We start from the raw sequence: 23,807 nt of genomic DNA, 5'->3' as shown, positions 1-23,807 counted from the left end.
GTAGTTCGGTAAGGAAACGTTTTCTGGTTCATTGCGGACGAATGTCCGAAGCGTGGAAGCGACCTATTAATTTCCCGTTTAGGTCCTCGAGATCATACAACGCATTGCCTACTTTTCGAAGCACGCGACACTTCAGGTATTTCGGTAAGAATTTGGCGTTAATGCCCTGTTTGAAGTTACTTAAGGCAAAGTTTCTTCTGAAAACTTCCTGACCTTCCTTGTAGTTGACTTGCCTAGAGCGCTTGTTATAGGTGATTGCTCCCCTATCCTTGGCCTGATCTAAATTTCTACGGATCTGCTCACGAATATTGGTCAACTTGTCAGCTCGGCTTTCTACCGTAACCTGGTCTTCTCGAAGGCTGTCGAGTTTCCCTAAAATGTTGTACGTTGAGGCATGCTGGACCATGTTTTGGCCATATAATACAAAGTATGGAGAACACTGAATCGCCGTATGAAAATCACTTCTCAAAACTGATAAAATTTCGGGTATATGCTTATCCCAATTAGTGTGGTCAGGTTTATCCTTCAGGAAAATCCTAATCTTAGAAACAATTTCTCTATTGACGCGTTCGGATGCGTTCGCTTGGGGAGAATATAGCCCCGTCCTCACGTGCGTCACCCCGTAGTTTGCAAAAAATTGGTTCATTTCCTTCGAGATAAACTGTTTACCATTGTCACTGTGAATAAACTCAGGGACCCCTACAGCCGGAAAAATTTCTGAAGCGAAGTAATTTATAACGTTAACAGTGGTAGCTCTCTGCATGGGTTTTAGCCAAACGTATTTGGAAAAATGGTCTAGTGCTATGAAAAGAAATTGATTTCGCCGCTTGGATCTCGGATACGGCCCTAGAAAGTCGCAATACAACCGCTGAAATGGCCTTTCGGATTCAAAGGTACTCCCTATAGGTGGTCTCGACTGCTGATTGGTGGGTTTTACCGTTTTGCAGGTGTCACAACGCTGGACGTAGTCCCTGACGTCCTTAGCCTGCTGCGGCCAGAAGTACTTCTGCCTAACACGCTCTAAGGTTTTCTGCCATCCGCCATGGTAACTCCGGTTAGCGTCATGTGCTAATCTCACTGCTTCCTCAGTCAACCCTTTTGGCAACCACAAACGCCACAGCGAGTCTTCTTCCCCTTCCAACCCCTTACGAAACTTAACTCTCTTGAAGATTACACCGTCCACAACTCGTAAATCCGGAAGTGACTCCTCGTTTTCGGTGACGGTCCGAATTAAGTCTAAATACTCATTGCTGGTAAATTCGGGAGAGACTAAGTCTATTTCTCCGGGTGTGGTAGTGAAAGTTAACTCGTCAACGTCAAAACGCGACAACGCGTCTGGTACTACATTCAGGGTGCCCTTACGATGTTCCATTCTAAAATCGTATCTTTGCAGTAGGAGTGACCATCTCGCCAATCTCCCGCTCAAGTCTTTTTGTGTCATCAACCACTTGAGACTGGAGTGGTCCGTAACAATCCGAAAAGGTAATCCTTCGACATAGGGTCGGAAACGCTTCACGCTAATTATGGCTGCGAGACATTCCAGCTCGGTTACTGTATAATTGCGTTGAGCATTATTCAGCTTTTTCGATACGAACGCGATTGGATGCTCAGCGCCCTCATCGTCGACCTGGAACAACACTCCGCCAACACCTATTTTGGAAGCGTCGCATTGTATTACGAATTCCCTTGAAAAGTCTGGTTGGGCCAAGACAGGGGCGGAACTCAAAGCTACTTTTAGCTTCTCGAAGGCCTCTACAGCTTCAGAGGTAAGCTTGAACGGGCCTGCTGACTTACGGAGACAGTCGGTCAAGGGACCTGCCAAGTCAGCAAAATTGGTAATAAACGTTCGGTACCAATTCGCCATGCCCACAAACCTACGCACTTGCCGAGGGGATTTAGGGATCGGGAAGTTTTGTATTGCTTCTACTTTTCCCGGATCCACTTTCAGACACCCGCTGCCTATCAAATACCCTAAGTAGCGTATTTCCTTCTGACAAAATTTACTTTTTTCCACATTTATTGTCAGACCTGCATCTCTCAAACAGTTCGCCACTTCCGCTAGCAAGTTTAGATGATCCTCAAAATTAGTGCTACATACCATCAGATCGTCCAGGTAGACAAAGACGTTCTCTCGCAGACGCGAAGGGATCGCCTTGTCCATCAGCCTACTCATAGTCTGCGGTCCATTGCACAGACCAAATGGCATCACCTTAAAGTGGTACAGAGGCCTCCCCGGAACTGCGAATGCTGTTTTTTCCTTTGAGGACTCTGTCAATTTGATCTGGAAGAACGCGTCTTTCAGATCAATGCCACTAATAAAATGCGTGTCCTTGAGTCTGCTCAATAAGCCGTTGATATGGGGTAGGGGGTACGAATCCTTCTTAGTCACCGCGTTGACCTTTCTCGAATCTATGCACAGCCTGACTTTGCCTGGTTTCCGGACCAGTACTACAGGACTACACCACGGGGAGTTGGATTCCTCTATAACTCCTAACTGTAGTAACCTGTCTAGTTCTCTAAAAGCTTCGGCTTGCCTCGGCGGCGAAAGAGGGAAATGTTTGCTTTTTATGGGTACAGCATCACCGGTGTCGATGTGATGCTCCACTAATTTAGTTTGCCCTAGGCCTAACTTCTCGTACGAAGGAAACGTCTCGATGACTTTTCGCAATCCTGATTTCTGTTCTGGTGACAATTCATGGAGGTTAAGTTCCTCTTCCTTTTCAAGCCTAGTCTCTAAACACTCTACGCTCGGGAATATTTCGGGAGCTAACGCGAATGCTCTCCAAAAATCTACCCCGAAGTATGCTTCTTGGAGCAATGAGGGAACAAGGTAAAAACGAATAATCTTTGTGAGATTTTTAAAAGTGACCGGCAGAGATACTGAGCCTAAAATTTTTTGTTTGTTGCCGCCTGCGGTATATACGAACGCATGTAAGGGCTGATATTCGAAGCCGTTATCCTTTAGGAATTCTACTCCATTTTTCCCTAAGATGGAGACGTTGGCTCCCGAGTCTAACAACCCTACAAGAAAACTATTTTTAATTCTAGCCTTTACTAAAGGCCTTTCGTCCTCTGTAAGCGTTAACGTGGTGGCTTGCAGCAGTCTACGCTCCTGTACTCTCCGGTGGTATCTCTTCCTACACTTCAAAATATTGTCCGATACCGGATATTGGTCAAAAATGGTATGTCTCAATTGTTCATACCTATCCTCCCTTTCTTTTAGGGTTGGGAAAAGTTGCGTTTGGCACGCGACATCCCTATGCTGGCGTCGCAGAATTTTGATTTGCTCGCCCATCGTGAAAGAGGACGTTCGACTCTCGGCTTCAGAACTGTCTGTACTGTCAGGGTAAGTTATTATTACTTTGGAGGGCTCTTCTGCCAGGGTACTACAGCACCTCGGAAGCTCACCACCTCCATGCAGAGATTCGCCCTCTGGGTCAGCGCACGGGACGACGCCTCGAGCACTGGCTGATGTGGGGGCTATGAAGCCGAACGAGGTTCCCCCGCCTTCTCGCTCGGGTACTGGTTTCCCTGCCTGCGATGGTCCCTAGGGCATTTGGGGGTGAATACACCCTTATACCCACATTTAAAACAAAAAGGACTTTTTATGGGTTCCTCACAATATATATAGGAGTGCCCCATTCCTTGGCAATTCCAGCATTGGATTCCCGAGTAGTCCGGTCTTCTGCTGCGTCTATATTCCAGCGCCTCTATCTGCGGGTCTATCTCGCCGTCCTCGCCTTCCATCTTCATGTCCGGGGTTGTCACGCGTGCCTCGCTTACATGCCGTCCTGGGTAAATGGCTCCCAGCAGCTTGCTCTCTTTCAGCACTTGTTCACCTCTGCGTGCTACATCGCGTAGATCATGGAGGTTCCTCACGTCCGCATTAAAAAGCATTAGCTTAAGGCTACTGTTGACGTTCCTTTTTATTATGTCAATCAGTAGAAGCTCTGACATTGGCTCCCTTAAGCGCGCGTTCAAGGAGATTATGTCCGCGTGAAACACGTCATAACACTCACTTGCCTTTTGCTTCCGCATGGAGATCTCCATCATGATCTCGTGGTCCGTTTTCAAGGTGCCAAACTCTCTTTTTAAGGAGTAGCACAAAAAGGCATATGTCGCATTTGGGTTTTGTTTGGTAAACAGCCAGTACCATTCTTCGGCTCGTCCAGAAAGGAACAAGTGGAAACTGGCCATTATTTGTTCGTCCGGGCATTGTGTGCGCTCACACAAAGTGTTCAGTTTAAACAGAAAATCGGCTACGCTGCCATTGCCGTCGAACGCGATTTTCCACTCCTGCGGTTTTACGGTGATGCTGCTTGGAGTCGGGTACATTGGTGGTACTCCCGATGGCAATGGGTTACGGTCCATCCTACTCGCGTTCCTGTGATGCTGGTGCGCTTGCTGCGTGGATTCGAGAGCGGCGTTGAGCTGGGCCATGTTGGATCTAATTGAGCCCATCTCTCTCCGCATTTCCTCCTGCGAAGCCTGAAACAGTTGGTGTAGCGCGTCCACCCACGAGCCTGCACGGTTGGCTTCGTCCTGCGTTCCTAAGGTCCGATCGCTTGTAGCGTCTCCGAAATTTCCTATGTCCTGGTTTGGGGGTAAGGCACCAGCTCCTTCGGGTGCGTAGATCGCCGCATTGGGCATTAGCCCCGAGATATCATGCACGTTCACATGACTGGTGCTTACGGGTATGTCTATTTTGTCGCGCGGGTCGTTCAGGTCCGAGCCTATGTTAAACAGCGCGGGATCTCCGCGATGTCCCCCTACTGGGGTGTGCACCACCAAGGGACGCCTGGCCTTGGGGAAAGCCCCCCTATTATTGCTACCCCGATTCGGGTTTCCCCTGTAATTCCCCGCGCTCCCGAACGGTGTGTTCCGGCCCTGATGCCCGAATGGCTGGTCGCGCGACATGTTCAGGGGGGAAAAAAAAATTTTTGGTCAAGCAAAAACTTATGCCCGTACGGCGCTTAGAAAAAAAAATTATATGGAGGAAAAAAAAAAATAAAAATTTGAGCGCGAATAATTACTGCAAAAAAAAATCGCAAAAAAAAAATTTTCAGTTAAATATGTGTCCTAATACTCATGGGAATGCTGACATCCCCCTCCGAAGGCACTCGGGATACAGGCAAAACAAAAAAATGAAAAAAAAAAAATTACATAAACTCATTCATACATGTCCCTAGTGCTCCCAACCGCAGTGCGAGGGGGTCTTAAGGCCCCCTCCGGGACTGGTTGGGGTCACTAGGGTCACTCCAGGCACACACGGGTCGGTCTCAACACGCCCAGCCGCAACGCAGGGGCAGTCTCCAGGGGGCTTGCCCCTGGGACTGGTTGGGGGTGTTGAGGCCTCCCGTCCATCCTCGCTGGACACCCCTCCTGCCTTCGCCGCAATGGGTGGAGCGGTTTCGGAACCGCTCCCCCAGTCTGGCGGGACAGGAAGGAGTGCCACTCTGAATCCCAGCTCAACCCGTCACAGTCCAGGTGGTATTCGAATCTACCACCTGGGACGTGGGATGAGCTGGGGTTCTTCCAACTCACACACACTCTCACACAAGACAACACAAAATTCGGCATATAACTAAAAAAACTACTTTACAAAAAAAACTTTTTAAAATTTACTAATAAGAGAAAAAAAAAAAAAACCCAATTAGCGGACATATATTTTCCAATGCCGACTGCAGACAACTTTCCGGGAAAACAAAAAAAAACCCCAATTACAAAAAAAAATAAAGTGCGTGCAGCACTGCCTCACTGGGTGAAATCAAAAAAATCCGGAGGACTGACGTGAAGTCCCGTGACCCCTTCGGCCACTGCCCCCGATGACCAGCCCGGACAACCTGATCCGTCCAACCATCCCACCGCAACGTAGGTGGCAGCTTCTGTGGCTGCTCACTCGGACTGGTGGGATGGTCAACCTCACAGGTTGACCCGACTGACCCTCGCGGCCAGCGCCTTAGGTGCCACGTTGGGCGCCATCTGTTATGGTTACGCATCTACAGTGGAAGCAGTAAGGAAGGCGGTCGGCATGATGTTGTGGTGCACAGTGGCTAGTCATTGTCGGCTGGGGCGGGTCCTTGCCAACCTTACTGTTCCTGCGCCATAAGCAGAAAAATGTTCCTATCATGCCTATCAAAACGAGCAGCTGTCAAATTCAAAAAAAACCTGGCAGAAGCGCAGAGACCGACTCAAAACGCTTATCAATACAAAATAAAACAACATCCGGCTGAACCGGATGTCACGGACAGACCGTTAACATTCCAAAAATTTAAATTCAAATTCAAAAAAAAACTGACGCAAAAAAGTACTACCGAACCGGACATGGCCGGTTACTAACGCTGAAAATCAAATTCAAAAAAAAACCGCTGAAAAACCAAACAATAACGAAAAAAGCTGGAAAAATTAAAAATAAAAAGAAAAGGGCCGAATATACATAGGGGGCGCCGCGGGTGGTGTTGCGACGCCCGGTGCTTTATCCCACCCTCAAATAACCATGGCCACCGACGCACCTGAATTTCGGTGGCCCCTTACCTGGTTCCCTAAGTGCCTTCTAAATGAGAAGAATCATCAGCATTCCCATTTTTTTTTTTAAATTTATTGACAATTCATTATAAATTCCTTATAACCGTTCGATATAATTTCTTAGGTGGTTATTGCCAACCAAGCTGTCCTCATCTAAGAACTTATTTGAAATGTCTACAAACTCTTTGTTTTATTTTAACTTAAATTGCTAATACTGGAGTTACTCCACAGGACGCCAGTCATTTTGTTTTATTCAATGTTAAATAAGAAAATCAATAAAGTCGATACTTAGATTAAACTATTAATATTCGGAACGTATAATGAATGAAATTAATCAAAGCTGTCATGTCTATATTTTAATCTACTAGAACGACGAAGACCACTTTGAGTCACACTATTACCAACAGCTTTATAACTATCAAGAAGACTTGGAAATCCAGAACATGAAGCTTTAGTTTGAGATTCTTCTTTAGAATCTTCATCATTAATTTCTGTCAAATTTTCATTAGTATTTCCCGAAAGTTCAATTTCTTCACATTGAAGGTCTTTACTAGGAAGAATTTGAACAGTAATCTCAACCAGGTTTTTATTAATCAAAGCATTATCATCAATATTTATCTCTTAATAATTGTAAATTAAGCAAAGCTCTAGAATAAATACAATTAGCTTAAATTTTTCTTTCTTTTGAATTATTTAAACTTTCGCATATTTTCATTTCTTTCTCATATGCTCGTATGTATGTACATCTACAACTGTGTTATATAAGGTATAATACAAAAATATGTTACGTATATGCTTAAATGTTTCTATACGTCTTCATTTTATTTGTTTGTGAGTTTTTGTTGAGAACTTTGGATATATTTTCCTTAAATTGTATATAGAAAAAAAAATTTTATTGATTGCAACCTTTTTACATTTAGTTCTTGATAACCCTCCAAACGGGGAAAGGTATTTATACTTAGTTCCTTTCTTTTTTTTTTTTTGAGTGTATGAAATACAAAAAAAAGAACCTTATAGGTATGCTACGACTTGTTACTTAGACCAGGACCGCATGTTAGCAGTAATTTTCGAACCAAACGAAACAAAAAAAAAATTTTCGCTTGGTTACACCCAACAAAAAATTGCGCTCTCATGAACGGCCTGCGTATGGTTTGAATCTTGCGTTCGCGCTTTCAAAGTAATTTTGCTAAGGTTTTATAATAAGCGTTTGTAAAAGAAATGTACTGTATATTAAGACTTAAGTGGAGTGTAGTGGTCAGTGACATGGAACGAACTCACCCATTGTTCTAAATGTTGTGGTTACTGTGAGTGGCGTTGCAACAGGCCTAGGTTCGGGGCCCTGTTGTTGTTGCGGTCCGCGTCGTGATGCTGCAGCGGCCTATAGTTGGCGGCCCGGCTGCCGTTGTTAGTAAAGCTGGTGGTTATTGCGCGCGACGATGCGCCGTCGAGTATGGTAGCGTGCGCGCGGATGGTGGCAGCGCGCGATTTCGTTGGCGCTATTGTTGCCGCACTGTAATTACGGCTCTGCTGTTGTTGTTGTAACTGGTGGTTTCTGTAAGTCTGGTGGTGGTGTTGCCAATTGAGTCGTTGTTGGACCATATAGATGGGTTGTGGCTAACATTGCCGTTTCAACGGGCACATGAGCATATAAAGTGTGTGCCACAGGTGGTTGTAACTTTACTGCAACCACATTCATGTACACCTAACCGCTTGCAAATGTTTGAACCAACTTTTCAATTGTAGTGAGACTCCTCGCTGTTTTAATGCGTTCAGCAAAATTCGTATATTTTATACTTAGTAAAAGATGACTGATTGAACATAAATGGAATAAGTTCTGCTTTTTATAGTTAATAGCAGAGAAGTATGTTATAAACGATTTTCAAATGTTGTCTTTTTAGATCACATTTATTTTTCTGCAGATTGATTGATAACGTTGCAGATATCTTTCTCGTAACTTCTGCAATATTGTTACTTCATTTGCACTTTCCTGGTGTACAACTAGTTTTCTTTGTTTTTTTATAGTTGAACGGAGTGCCTTTTCCTAAAGACTTAGCTGGAAAAATATGTTGGAACCACTTGTTCTGTATGAGTTTGCCGTTTTTCATAGACGACACGCAATTCCAACGATGAGACCCACGTACGCACACGTTTTGGAGTTTAGTCAAAGCCTTCACAACTCATTAGACTTTTAGGTTATGGTTGCTGATATCAATTTCGTAGTACAATTAATCGTCACTTCAACTTGTTTCAAATTTTGTTGGCTTGTACTGAAATGCCAAGTCCACACGAGTATCTATTACACACTTATTGCTGTATTCTCATTTTTTTTTTTTTGGCCTTTCCGGACGCGTGCCATCCACTTAATTGAAATTTTCTTCTTTTTCGTGTCGTCTGCAGAAAACGTGGTAGTTAAAAAAAAAAAAGGCTCTTTTTTCCTTAGTGATCGCCGGTCTGTCATTTCCTTCTTGTTTTCGATAATTTTCATCGCAACCTTCGCCACATCGCTAGGTGTGTTCCCGTGAACACGCTCCCAAGTGGATCGCAGCCATATGCCGTAGCAGCAGACCGTAACACGTTGTGGCGGAGATTGTTGCTGAAGTTATATTGGGAGTGGATTCCTTGGTTGACCGTGACATCAAGATCGATATGCAGAGAAGGGTGATGCGTTATGAGAACCAAGATGTGCCACTTAACTTCAGTTTGGAAAAAAGGGTTCAGCAGTAAGCGAGTGCTGGTGGAGGAGATTCGACAGTGGTCTCTGTCAGTCAAGGAAAGTAGATCGAGCAAAGGTTGATGGCTCGAATGGGCCAAATAAAGCGAAATCAAAGGTACCTGCGAGAAAAACACTGGCATTGACAAACCTTAATGGACGCACTAAAACGATTGAAAGAATTTTCCAAAAAGAATGCAAGGGTGGTTTCAAGCCAGCGCGTACTACTGTTTTGAAACGTCAAGACAACACTGATGATGAAAAGTCAATCCTTCAAGATCAAGCTGTGCGAAGTAGTTCTTCATTGGCCAATAAAGAGAGTGCGAGGGAACGATCCAGGATAATGAGAGGTAAGATGAAACACAGGTGTGACAAGAACTTTAATTCGGAAGGTTTCTTGGAGGGAGATTTGGTACTGCTATACAACCCTCACCGGCGGGAAGGTGTTCCATCCAAATATCGGTGCATCTGGGAAGGCCCGTACAGAGTTGTGAAGAGGATCAGTGATGTCATCTACCGCATACAAACAATTGGGAAACCACGAAGTAGAAGGGTGGTTCATTTGGAGATGCTAGCAGCGTTTAGATCGGGACGATCAGACTTAGGTGCAAGGCAGTGTTACGAATATTAGCAACACTAAGGGGTACTGCCATCTCTAGGCCGATTCTAAGCAGTGACGTGAATTCACATCAATAATTCTATCATTATGTATCTACATAAACGAATCAATAATTGCGTCTACCTACACATATGTACGTATACGAGCAGCGGAGAAGCAATGCACAAACACATGCATATATCTGAGATACTCCTGAAATTATGCAATGAGAGAAGCTATAAAATCGTGCAATTGTAGTTACAGCTGAGAAATTTGAGAGCTGATGGCAACTAGTAGATTCTGGAAATGGAAGCGCCTAGAAGATGCGAACGTTGAAATCAGAGAGTATAAAAGGCAGCAAATTTAGAGGCGCTGGAATTCAGTTTGATTTGAGCTATCAAGCAGTTACTGATTAAGCACGCAATCTGTCGGGCAATAGTATAATTTCATTTGAGCTATCAATCAGTGTGGTTGTTAAGCAAGCTAGTTGCAAAGTATAAGTGTTATTGTGAAGTATTTTAATAAAGGCCATTTTTCCAGTATTCAATATTGGAGTTATTTATTCAACAGTTTAGTGATTCGAACTTAGCAGAAGGGCAAATAAGAGGATTTGCAAGTAAATTCGTTACAATATGAATGTGTGTTTGTATGAAAAATTTTAAGGCCACTTTATCTTACTTAAAAAGTTGACTAAAATCGTCCGCCTCCCACATCGTGCGTGCTGGCTCCGCAGGGCGCATTTGATATCATTTTACAATGGTTGTCCCATCTGTTGATTGGATTCGTGAATAATATAGAAATTAAACAAGGCCAATAAACAATTGGATGAATAAACCAGTCCCTGAACTACACAGGCGCCTGAGTACGACTAGGATAGTTTCCGGGTCATATATATCGACTTTCGGGAGATATGTCTTGAATTAGCTGGACGTCGTTGACCGCAGTAAAGGTTTCCGACTGGTAGAACGTCACGAACGCTGGCCGGGGCTTTGCCGTCCGTCGCCATGGTTTGGTACTCGGGTAAAACACCGAAGATCCTGTGTTCAAGGCCCGGGAAAAGCAAAAAATCAAAATACTTACTTGTAAGCGGGGTTACCATTCGGCAGTAGTTCAAAAAAAGCTCCGAGTGTATTTCCGTCATAAACGGCTTCTCAGCGAAAACTCATCTGGCATGTAGATGTCGGTCGGAATCAGTATTGAACATGTGGTCCAGCCAATTTGTAGAAAAAATTTAAAAGGGACACGACGCGAGTTGGAAGAGGAGCACGATCTGGATTTCATCCATAGGTGTATCGTCTGTTTTCATTTCCTCAACTCCCTCATCGTCAAGGTACTTCAAAACCGACATGGCTATTCCGTCGGCACCCGCTCGTTTGGAATGTTTAATCTTTTGGATGACCTCTGTAATCGTAATGATAATGGGCGACACCGTTTTTCATTAATTTGTGTGCTTTTGAATGCCTTGCCGTATGACTTTGTCAACTGAAGGATGCCCTATAGTTATTAAGGTACTGTTGTTGTTGTAGCAGTGCTTCGCCCCACCTAACAGCCGCGATCGATCACAAATTGTCATCAATATACTCTAACGGGAGTCCAAGGAAACTTGCTGTTTCAACAGGGGCGGACCATAATGAAAGGGGTGTTAGAGGCGTTGGTTCCACATTACAATTAAAGAGATGGTTGGTGTCATGTGGGGACACATTGCAAGCGGGGCATACATTTTGTATGTCGGGGTTGATTCTGGATAGGTAAGAGTTTAACCTGTTACAGTATCCAGAACGAAGTTGAGCAAGAGTGACACGCGTTTCCCTGGGGAGTATGCGTTCCTCTTCCACAAGTTTTGGGTACTTTTCTTTGAGTACTGGATTCACCGGGCAATTCCTGACATAAAGGTCCGACGCCTCTTTGTGGAGTTCACCAAGGACCTGCTTGTGTTTTTTTGCTTCATACGGCTGGGTTCTCATGTGCCGTATTTCTTCAAAATGCTTACGGAGATGACTCCTTAAGCCGCTAGGCGGTGTTGGCTTATCAATCAGATGTCTGTTTGGATGCCCAGGTTTCTGGGTATTCAACAGGAACTGTTTGGTCAGCATCTCATTTCTCTCCCTGATGGGGAGTATTCTCGCCTCATTATGTAGGTGGTGTTCTGGGGACATAACAAGGCAGCCCGTGGCGATTCTGAGAGCAGTATTTTGGCAGGCCTGTAGCTTCTTCCAGTGGGTAGTTCTTAGGCTTGGCGACCATATGGGTGACGCGTAGCACGTATACGGCAGGCCAATTGCTTTGTATGTAGTAATGAGCGGTTCTTTATCTTTTTCTCAGGTACTGCCAGCAAGGGATTTGAGGATTTTATTACGGCTCTGGATGTTCGGAACAATTGCGGCTGCGTGCTCACCAAAATGTAGATCCTGATCAAACGTCACACCCCCAATTTTGGGGTGTAGGACAGTCGGTAGCGTAGTGCCATCCCGTGGATGTTCAAAATGGTCGACATTTGGGACGTCGATGTTGTAAATAAGGTCGCGGAAGATTTAGTCGGTGATAATGCCAGGTTTCGCGAGGCGAAAAAACTGGAGAGATCAGGGAGGTAGCCGTTTATTCTGTTGCAGAGCTCATCGATCTGTGGGCCTGGGCCTGTGGCCATTATTGCGCAGTCATCGGCGTATGAAACGATAGTGACTCCTTCTGGTGGTGAAGGTAGCTTAGATATGTAGAAATTAAACAAAAGTTTGGATAGGACACCACCCTGTGGCACCCCTTGTTTAATTCTTCTTGGTTTTGATGTTTCGTTTCTAAATTGCACCGATGCATGCCGACCACCCAGATAATTTGCGGTCCACCTTTTAAGACATGGGGAAGGGTAGACCCTTCCAGGTCCTGCAGTAACGTGCCATGGTTGACCGTATCAAAAGCTTTTGATAGGTCTAGCGCTACGAGTACTGTTATATGGTGGGGGTTTTGATTTAAACCGCAATTTATTTGGGTGCTGATGGCATTTGGTGCGGTGGTGGGGCTATGGAGTTTTCTGAAGCCATGCTGATGAGAGGCTAGCTGCAAATTTGCTTGGAAGTAGGGGGCAAAATGGCTTCAAGCGTCTTTGCCAGGTACTCTTGCCATTTTATTCGGGTATGCTGGTTAACTATTGATTTGATTTCCATATTGAGATCCTTTATTTGGGGATCACGAAGAATATGTATTCGTCTGGAAGGTACTGACGAATCTACAGTATTATATTTGCTGTTATGAAGCAAGAACCATGTTAGATGAGTAGATAGCCCTACAAAACGGAATGGGGAGCACCTTCTCAAATAGTTCCTGCTGTTTCTAGCTGCAGTCCAAAACATCCTGTTTGATGTAAGCATCATGGCAAAAGTGTGACGGTTTTATACATATATCTTGTTTCGGCAGATGTAGAAGTTACAATCTCTTGAACAGGGGTTAATTTTAAGACATTCCAGGAGCAAGATGATATGCATCAATCACGCTGCAAAGAGCATATGATGTATTGCAAATCCGTTGGAAATCACAGTGTTTGATCGGGGAAAAACCCGAGTCACTTAGTCATGGATTGGATAGTCTGCTTCAATTCTAATTGGAAATTCTTCATGCTTGAATAGCTTCGCAATTAACCTGGCATTTCCATCGCTCTAATAGGTACTGAGCCGGGATATTGTCTGTCTCATTTCATCGTAGTCTGGATTGGATAGTCTGCTTCAATTCTAATTGGAAGGACTTCATGCTTGAATAGTTTGGCAATAAACCTGGCATTTTCCTCGGTCTAATAATAATAATAATAATTTATTTATTTACGGTCTTTAAGACCTGGTTCAAGGTAAAAAAAAAATATATATATATATATATATGTATAAATAAATTGTATACATTACATGCTTAATGACTTACAGTATAAAAATAATTTTGCTTTAAACTTATTAATATTTTCACAGTCTTTTATCGTATTTGGTAATTCATTGTACATTTTATAACCTATATATTCTAAAGTCTTCTTCGCGAACTCCGTTCTTACTCTAGGCAGTCTTATATTTCCGCTGCTTCTAGTTCCATAGTTATGTATTTCATGATTAAAATGTATTCTCCCGTTCAGATAATTCGGTGTTATTCCTAATTTCATATGATGTATAAATTTCAATGTGAAATAATATATCGACTGTTTTACACTGAGCCAGTTTAACATATTTAGCATTGTAGTTTTTGGTGTTCTAAGCGAACATTTTAAAATTAAGCGCATTGCCTTGTTTTGTTGTATCTGCAGTTTTTTTATTTGTGTGTCATTTGCTAATAGCAGGATTGTTGGACAACAGATAAAGTGCGGTTCAATAATTGATCGATACACTAATAATTTGTGTCGTTGACTAATATATTTACAAGTTCTGTACATAAAACCAATTTTTTTTTGCAATTTTGTTTTCTAAATAACTTATGTGTTCTCCAAATCTAAGGTTTTTGTCGATCCAGACTCCTAGGTATTTGATCTTGTCTACTTGCTGAATTTCAATATTTCTAATCTTCAGAGTAATATTGCTAAGGTTATTGGCACCCCTAATGCTTTGATTTTTGCTAAATATCATACTTTTGGTTTTATCCACGTTCACTTTCAACTTTCTATGGCATAGCCATTTGTAAAGGGAGTCTAACACCCCTATTATGAACTCATACGATACACGATAAACGCTTGCAATCTGTTATACCATATTATGAAATAAATGCTAGCGTGTGAAACCCGATCGTTAGCGTTTATCGTTTATCGTGGTATTGCCATACGCTAACTATCGCATCAACTGTTCAATTTTCTACGCTAGCCATCGTTGATAAATTTTTGCACGATACGTTGGGAGCTATTTAAATAAAAGTAAATATAAAATTATTACAAAATCTAAAGGACCCAACTAAAGCCTCATTCCCAACACTCTGTTGCAACACCCTGGGCAAGAAGCCTTAAAGTGGCACAAACCTTCAAAATATTTGGGATGGATGACCTATTTTTACGGGCGCGCAAACTGCCTTCTATTTCTGTTAAGACATACTCTAACATCAATTTTGTTTATTAAATGTTTTCTTTACTTTTAGTATGTCAGGGACTTACAGTGTAGAGTTCATTTCAAGAAAATTGGAAGCATCTCTCAATTTTCTTCTTTCTATGGCAAGTTTCGTCAATTTGTTCATTTGAGTTTATATAAAAGGTAACAGAGGTTGCACAAAACATTTTATTATTACAGCTTTTAAAAACTTTTGCCACTTTCACGTACAAGATAAATGAATTGTTAGTATTTACGTTTTGTTTTGCTATCTGTTTCGTATAGATTCACAAAAATTTGTAAACAAAACTCTGCTGTCATTCACAATAGTACATCTATCGGGCGTGTGGAAATCGCAATATGAAAGCTAATTTTTTACGATACGCTAGCAAGCGTTTATCGTCTATCGTATAAAAACTCATAATAGGGGTGTAAGTCTTCTTGCATTTTCGATACCGCAAAGCCCGCACTTCTTTCACTAATGGTTATCAATGCATCATCCGCAAATAGTCGAATATTGCAATATTTCAAGCATTCTTTAATATCGTTAATATATATTGTAAACAATAGCAGTGCCAATACTGAACCTTGCGGTAGCCCAATATGTACATCAGCAACCGGTGAAACTGCATTTCCAATTATCGTCTTCTGTTTTCTATTACTCAAATAGCTTCTGAACCATTCCTCTCTATCCACAGTTTCAAAAGCACGTTTTAAGTCTAAAAAGACTGAGATCACAACTTTCTTATCAGTTATATCCTCTTTCCATTCCGTTCGATTGTTCAGGTATAATAATTTGGTATTTATCTAGATATGCCACTAATTGATTTTTAACCACCGTTTCCATAATTTTTTCATCTGCGGGTAGCGTATTAATTGGGCGCAGTTCCTCTGGCCTTACTGTATTTTTGACTTTTTCCGCAGGTACTATAGTTGATACTTTCCAGCAATTTGGAACAATGCTACTGTTTATTGATTCATTTATTATATCTTTGTAGAAGTGAGCAATGTAAATCATGGCATCTTTAAATACCCCCTCCGACAAAAGCTTTTTTCCACCATATTTGTTTCTAAAAGATTTAGTAATGTTCATTATATCATCTAACTCTACGTCGGTGAATTGAAAAGTTTCAATTGCATTATTTACACTTGTTTCTGCCGCAATCGGAATTATTTCAATGCTATCATTAATTTCAGCTATGCTCTGTACAAAAAATGTATTTAGGGCATTGGCTATATCGTATTCCTTCTCGAGGCATTCACCGTTAATTACTATTTTGCTAACGACCTTTCTGTCATCGGTGAGCTCAGCAAGATGTTTTAAAGACTTCCACATCCGCTTCATGTCTCCTGCACTATCGAGCACTTTATCTTCCATATATTTCTTCTTTTTATACATAACAGTTTTTTTATATATTTTTTTATGCCATTATAATCCACCCAGTTGCCAGTATTTCTAGCAGTATTATAGAGTTCAAATTTTCTTTTGTGCAGTTCCCTTAACTCACGGTCATACCACTTATTCCTCAGTTGTATTTGGATCCTCTTCTCATACGTCAATGCTTGCATAGCTTCAGTTAAAATATTGTTCAGGATCTCAGTTCTACGCTCTACTCCTACATGAGACACAGAGCTAAAGTCGCACGTTCGCAGCAGATTTAAAAGATTTTCTGCGCTATAGTACTCCCAGTTGGTGACAGTAGCAACTTTTCTCATTTTGCAATATTTAGCTGTTGGTACTTTGAAATGAATTTTTTCATGATCGGAAATTTGATATCCACTTACATGTTCAGTTTTAACTTGCTCATTATTGCTGAAGAGTAAGTCTATTTTCGTAGAGGAGTGCTCAGTTATTCTTGTGTTGAAATTTATTCTTTGTACCATAGCCATTTGTGCAAATAAACTTATAAGCTGGTTTGAGTATGTTGATGATATATTCATATTAATGTTAAAATCTCCAACTATTATAATGTTGTCAGATTCCCTGAGGTGTTCATTGATGACATTGTTTAAGTATGTCATGAAGTCAGCATCACTGCTATTTGGTGAGTGATAGAGTACACCAATTTGCCATTTTAACGCATATTTTTTAAGTTTTATGACAATGCACCACACATTCCTGTCAATGGCTTTATTACACACTATGCTATATTGTAAATTTTCATGTACATACATTAGAACACCACCTGTATGTCTACTGTGGGAATCGCAGCGGATGAATTTATATGTGGAAATGCATAGCTCAGAATACATGATTTTATCTGTTGTACATGTTTCCGCGCATAAAACAATGCTGGTTTTTTTTTTATTTCTATAAGATGTTCCAGCTCTAGCTTATTTGCTGTAATACTATTAATATTAAGATAAATACAGTCCAAGTTGAGCACTTTGTTACGCAGGTTTGTTTTAGTTTTTGACTTGTGCTTTGTGGTTACAGATTCCCTCGTTGGTTGCTAATATCCAATCTTCCTCTTCCTTGCTATGAGCTTTTGTTGATACACAGGACACATTCTGTCCATGGAATCGTGATTTTCGTCCAGTCCCAAATTTAATTATTTATTTTCCCTGATGCAGTTGATGCATTTATTTATTGCTTCTTTATTGCATGCCACATATTTATGCTCACCCAAGCATTTTGTGCATACTTCTTTTTCTTTGCAGTCACTGGCTTTGTGATTGAAGCCTTTGCATTTGAAACAACATATTACTTGCACCGCTCCCAGCCTACATTGGGCCTTTCTCCGGCTAGTATATTCATAAAAGCTTCAACCTCCACTTCAAGTACGGCATTATAGTAAATTTTCTCATTTTTTTTAACTTCATACTGCTTGACAATTTTTATATCTGTTTCGGATAGACAATTATTCTGACGTTTAATTCTCTGGGTAAGCTCATCATTATCATACTTGAAATTTATACCAGTTACAATAACGGTTGGTTTCACTTTCATAGGAATCCTCACATTGTAGTTATTTCCGAGGCTGTTCTCAATAGCATTTTTTATTTTCTCACGATCATGATCATTTGCACTCTCTACAATCACTACACCGCTTTGTCTTGCTACTATATTTGTAATTTGTAGCTCCTTTGGATCGACATTCAAGTTTAGATCATTTTTGGTTTTTTCAGCACCTTGCTTTGTATTTGGCTTAACTATTAAGGGAACAACTTTTCTAATCTCTGGCAACGCTTTTGTTACAGCTGCATACGATGGCTTGGCTTCAACATTGCCGTTTCTCTTTATTTCTGTGCATATTTTTTTATTTTCATTACTAATTGTTTCAATCATTTTCTTATTGTCATTTTTATTGCTTTTTAACTCTTCGCATACTTGCTCACTGCTTCGCATGCTTCAATTATGTTCAGGTTGGCTCATCTCATCAGCTGATTTTATTTATGTCATTGCATGGTCGAAGGGATTGTCAAAAGGAGATGGCAAACTCAAAATGAAACCAACACATTGGCAACATTTTACTTACACATACAAAAACTGCTAAGTTTTATGTTTCCATTCCATACCATTCGCACCAACACCAATACACAGATTTTGACAATTTGAACAGACATATTTTGTTGCTTTACAGATGAGCCAACCTGTATATCATTGTAAATTTTACCAAGTAGCGCAACTAACAGCTGATCGGTGAAAATTCGCACATTCACACGCACAGTTCTCGACTCAGTTTCAAAAAAAAACTTTAGATTATTTAATTCAAATTTTAGAGTGAGATAATCCTTACAAATTTATGTATACAGAATATATGTGGCGTTTTTGTTGTTATTAAAACAATAGTTTTATTTATATTAAAGCTTTTATCATTTTTTTTTTTAACTTTGAAAAATCTCCGAACACCATTCCTTCATTATATGACATTCGACTGCCTAGTCCATTGCCTTCCACTCTATTCGCAACATAACCTCTACTTAAGCTGCCAAACTATATAGTAAACAATGCTGTATATAGTTGAACCATGCTGCTTCGCTTGAACCCTTCTGCTATTTCACGGATTTTGTTTACTTCTTTCACACTTCTTTCGCAAGACTCTTGAGCTTTTTGCATTGCTTTGATTCTTTCACTAAATGCAACTTCCACTGCTTTAAGTACTTGTTTAATCTCTCGCTCATTTTTCTTTGGTGAATTATCAAACTCACTTCTATACTCTGCTAATTGTTGTCCATTCTGCTTTACCACCATTTGCATATCTTTAAGGATGTCATCAACGTTATGTACATACTGCACACAGTCAGTACACATAAACCTAAGCATCTCACATTCTTCAAGTTTGGTGACGCTGTATTGATCCAAGCCTGAGCATTTTGTTGTTAGGTGGCAATATTTACCACACACCCCTTCACGCCGAATTTTTGACGCTTCTCAACGTATATTTTGTTTGTCACATTTTTTCTCCATTCTTCTTTACACATATACAAAATTTATTATAAAAGTAGTTTACAATGTTTTTGCATCAAATAACTGCAGAACATTTATGTCCGCTAATTGTAGTTGAATTTTAGAGTTTTTATGTATATTTTTCACAAATATTTAGTGCGTATAACTAATTTAAACAGATTTTAGAATATGCGCATATTTTTCACCGCTTTCTTTCTTTACTGAGCCGGGATATTGTCTGTCTCATTTCATCGTAGTCTGGTACGGGGCGCATACTCCATCGTTATTATTTTTGAAGGAGTTTGACCGAATTGTAGGGCATCACAAGCACATCACACTCACGTCCTTTACCCTCCGTTTGGTCGAGATGGTCGGACTAAGTTCTAATGGTGCTAGATACTTAAGCGCATCGAATCAATTACCGGCAAACGACCAACAGCACCGATGACACTCATTAAAACCTTTGGTTTTAGCCAATCATGCCCACATTCATTATACTATACTTGAAAACTATTTTTAAATTTAAAGCGCTAAACAATTATGCTCCACACATAGGGTATTTTTTATTTCAAATTTTATATAGAAATGTAAATAATTCTATAAATCTTCTTATAATCAATGCTATTTACGACTGTCAGAATTTAATATATGCTCTACATGTAGGAAAATATTAAAACAATATATTTGTGTGAACAAATAAAATAGATTAATTCAAGCATTTAGCTACATACTTAGATACATAAATTATAAGTACGTAATAAAAGAAATAGAAAGAGGTGAAAATAGTATAGTTACTTAAATTAAAAATAAAAATTAAAACGAAGTGTATAAACAAAGGAATTTCAAACTAGCATTGTTGCATTGCTGCTACACGTTAATGCAAAAAAATTAATATTAACACCGCAAACGTTCATAGTACACATCATGCCTGCGCTATTTGCTCTTGTTAAATACATATTGACGTATATAATTATGCTTTTGTAAACTTCCGGACCAATACAATTATAAATTAGCATCTATATTTTGCATAGTAACTGCAAATAAAAAAGGAAACTGAAAGTTAAATTGTTTGTGTTTTTTTTCTTCTATATTTTTACACTATATGAATCCGTTCAAGCGCTAATCGATGATTGTTTTTTATTTTAATGGTTTGTTGCTGTGCTTGTTGTTGTTTTTGTTTTTTATAAAATAATGCTTCAAATATTACGCCTCCAAGTCATTGACAAACAGTACTTCACGATGCTTTAGGCCTGCTTCGGCTAGGGTTCTTTCATTCACATTGCCATTGGCATGATACATATATGAACTGGTGTAAAGGGTACGTTTTGGGAAATTCGTTGTGATTTCGAATTCGTCTGGTGATGATGGATGACAAAATAAATAGTTGTAGACGTCCTAATGATATGGAGATAGCAAATATAGGATATTAGTACAGGATATTAAGTCAATTGTACAGTGAAACCTTCTTACGTCGTTCGAGTGATAAGAAAACTTGTTGGTGTCAATTCTGCATTCAACATAAATACATACGGTTTAGTTAAGGTCACTATTAAAATAGGGTCGTAGTTTAAGAACGATCTAATGTGAACCCTTTTTCAAATATTTGTGACGACTGGCCTTCGTTTTCATAAGTCAGGCGAAGCAACACTTCTTTTCATCTCGGTGGAGCTTTTTACATTATGACAGCTGGATTGAAAGCTAATGTTGGGAAGAAACTTCCCATCTATTTACTAATCAAAGTACTAAAATATATCAAATACTTATAATTTTAAAAATATCTTTATGATTTTTGTTTAACATTTTTTCGATGCTCCTTATATCGAGGTTTCACTGTACTACATTTGCAAAAGCTAAAGCACATACAGTTAATGAGTTTGTATTGAGAAAACGTCGCTCCAGACGTGCGCCGTTCGGCAGTTTAAATACGACGCTGATGACATCTTTTGTATCTGCTGGTGGCTCTTTTGGTACACGCTCAGCTAATTCAACTTTTAGACGTGCTATATCCTAAAACAAATTAAAAAGAAAAAACCTTTAACTTTGTAAAATGATTTCTAATTTCCCCCTTGCTTTAACTAACTCACCTCCTTTCTGCGCTCCTCTTCAGCCCGCTCACGTTCAATAGCCTGTTGTGCTTGACGCTCTGCATCGCGCTCCATTTGACGCCTACGCTCTTTCTCTTCATCAGCGCGCAAACTCAATTGGTACGCTTCATCTTGTTGTTGGCGTAAAGTCTGTGTGAAATTGCGCTCCAAACGATCAGCACGTGCTTGACTTAACCATATTTCATTTGCTGAGATCACTGTTTGCATGCGACGTATCAATTCTTCAGGCATACAATCACCTTCAAAACGTCCAACAACAACCATACGATTATTACGTAGTGTTATTAATACCAATGTTGGATAAACATGAATGTTAAGTGAGTGTGATACTCTATAACCTTCAGGTGAAGATATGTCACAGCCCCAAAAAAGCATATTACGATTAATATAATCAATCACTGTTTGATTTGCAAGCGTTATGTTGCATAGTGAATCAACATCGGGATTATTTGTTGGATCCTTGTGCAAATAAATGAGTAGGAAACGTAATTCTTGTTTGGCATCATTTAATGCTTGTGCATATGTGCCCTGATAGAAGACGGGGTGTGTGGGATAACGCTCATTATAGGCGCGTATGAAACTCATAACATCACCAACTGGATCCGTAACGACTGAAAATATGTACAAAAAGATGCAAATTTTACATACGTTTAATACTTTTTTAGAACATATATACATACTTCTGTCGTTATTACGTCCCAAACTCAGTAGAGCATTTAAAACACTTGCGAATGTTGAATAGCAATACTGAAATACCATATTTATGACATAGCCAATAAGGCCTGTGAAACTGCGAGGTATTGGACCTAGTCCGCCACCCACTGAACGTCCACCGGGCATACTTGCAGAGAAAACTTGCTGTAAAAAACGATCATCAATAACAGCGGGTGCACGTACATCTCTAGAGGCAGCATATGTTGACGGGATGCCTTCACGTATATTCATTTGCTCTTGAAAAGCAACCTAAAATAGAAATTCATATAAAATTAAGATTCCTTTAGGTACCTACTCTGCATACTTACCTCCAAATCCCACTGATGCCTAATTAGCACATCACGACATACATTCATATCTTCAATGCCTGTTATGTCTTGGAATTGTAAGACTTTCTCGGTTTGTTCATTTGTAAGTCCATCCTCCATGATGAGAACAATTGTTTGGCGTTACTTTTAGTTGCAACAGCAAAATAGGACAATAAATTAATTACTTTAATATTCCGGCGTTTTTGTTATTGCTGTTGTTTTTGTAGTCGTATGGACGGTGCAAAGAACGTAGATCTTGCCGTTGTTGTTTTAGCTGCTGGTAGGGAAAAGTCGTGTTGCCTCGACAATATGTAGCGCTGCAGTATTTGCATTCCCAAAATATGTGTTCGTTTCCAGTTTTTCTGTTTACCTGTTTATGGATATTGTAGCAGCTTTTGGAAGTCTTACACGTCGTGGTTTATTCTAATTTCCACAAAAACTCGTGCAAATTTTGATTAATAGACTTCCACCGCAAAAAACGACTTTTGTACAATGAAATTTCCTTTTTCTATGACTTTTCTTTGACAGATGATGGAGCTGCCAATGTAACATCTAATCACAACAGGGCTGCATTTGGGGTTGGATTTTATATAAGGTGCCGCGATTTTCAAACTTTTGTTGATTAGTAGGGGTTGAGGGGGTCCTAAAATCTCCAAAATGGAATCCGCAGCTCTAGGGAACGGAACAAGTGCAGTATACGGACAATGCTGATATAAAAAAAAGAAAAACTGAGATCGATAGGTATTAATAAAAGAAACATAACGATATTTTTTTTTTTTTTTGGGCAAACAACAACAACAAAAGTTATTAAAGGTTAAAGTTCATAATAAGCTTTTTTTTAAATCTAAATTACTTCTAAAGTATTGAACCGATTATCAACGTCGTTGGATAGGTATTTCCAAAACCTTTCATTTGTTGTATATCTTAAGGCCGAATTAATGGTGACTTATAACCATAAAGCCATAACCAGATAAAACAGCTGATCTAACCTACCTTATGGAAATCAATGTAATCGTTTAATGGTGCCATACCATAACGCTAACTTGATTACATTGATTTCCTGAAGGTAGGTTCGATCAGCTGTTCTATCTGGTTATGGCTTTATGGTTATAAGTCACCATTAATTCGCCCTTAAAGTATATAACTGCAAAGAATTTCCTGAAATAATATAATTTTTTAAAAAACATATCAAAATTTTTAAAAACTTAATTTTTTTTTAATTTAATTGCTGTATTAAATATATGAAAAAATAGTTTGGTAGATGGGAAATAATTTAAGCTTTCATTTAAAATTATATATAATATCCTTAGTCCCATCAATGCAATACCAACTGTCCTGTTCCTGGTATACCAAAAATTAATTTTGGGCAAATTAACAGTAATTCTGCGCAGAACACCTGGTATTTGTTTCCTTTATGTGCA

General features: G+C 40.1%; 1 protein-coding gene across 2 annotated transcripts; it reads right to left on the bottom strand.

Annotated features, from left to right (window-relative positions):
• Nucleotides 1-19,378: 19,378 nt before the first annotated feature.
• Faf2 (Fas-associated factor 2) lies at nucleotides 19,379-22,905 on the bottom strand. Of its 2 annotated transcripts, none has more exons than XM_067767337.1 (6): nucleotides 22,387-22,905; nucleotides 22,045-22,327; nucleotides 21,344-21,975; nucleotides 21,123-21,266; nucleotides 20,357-20,654; nucleotides 19,379-20,312 (listed from the first exon to the last, which is right to left on the bottom strand). In XM_067767337.1, the coding sequence occupies exons 1-5, from the start codon at nucleotides 22,504-22,506 to the stop codon at nucleotides 20,463-20,465; spliced, it is 1,371 nt and encodes a 456-aa protein (XP_067623438.1). In that variant the 5' UTR covers nucleotides 22,507-22,905; the 3' UTR covers nucleotides 19,379-20,312; nucleotides 20,357-20,462. The 2 variants fall into 2 exon arrangements, with proteins under 2 accessions (XP_067623438.1, XP_067623437.1); XM_067767336.1 differs by having other exon boundaries at nucleotides 19,379-20,293.
• Nucleotides 22,906-23,807: the final 902 nt, after the last annotated feature.

The sequence above is a fragment of the Eurosta solidaginis genome, chromosome 2, assembly GCF_040869045.1.
Source record: "Eurosta solidaginis isolate ZX-2024a chromosome 2, ASM4086904v1, whole genome shotgun sequence".
NCBI classification, from domain to species: Eukaryota; Metazoa; Arthropoda; class Insecta; order Diptera; family Tephritidae; genus Eurosta; species Eurosta solidaginis.
The sequence above is the reverse complement of the archived record's forward strand: the minus strand, read 5'-3'. Positions and strand labels throughout refer to the sequence as shown.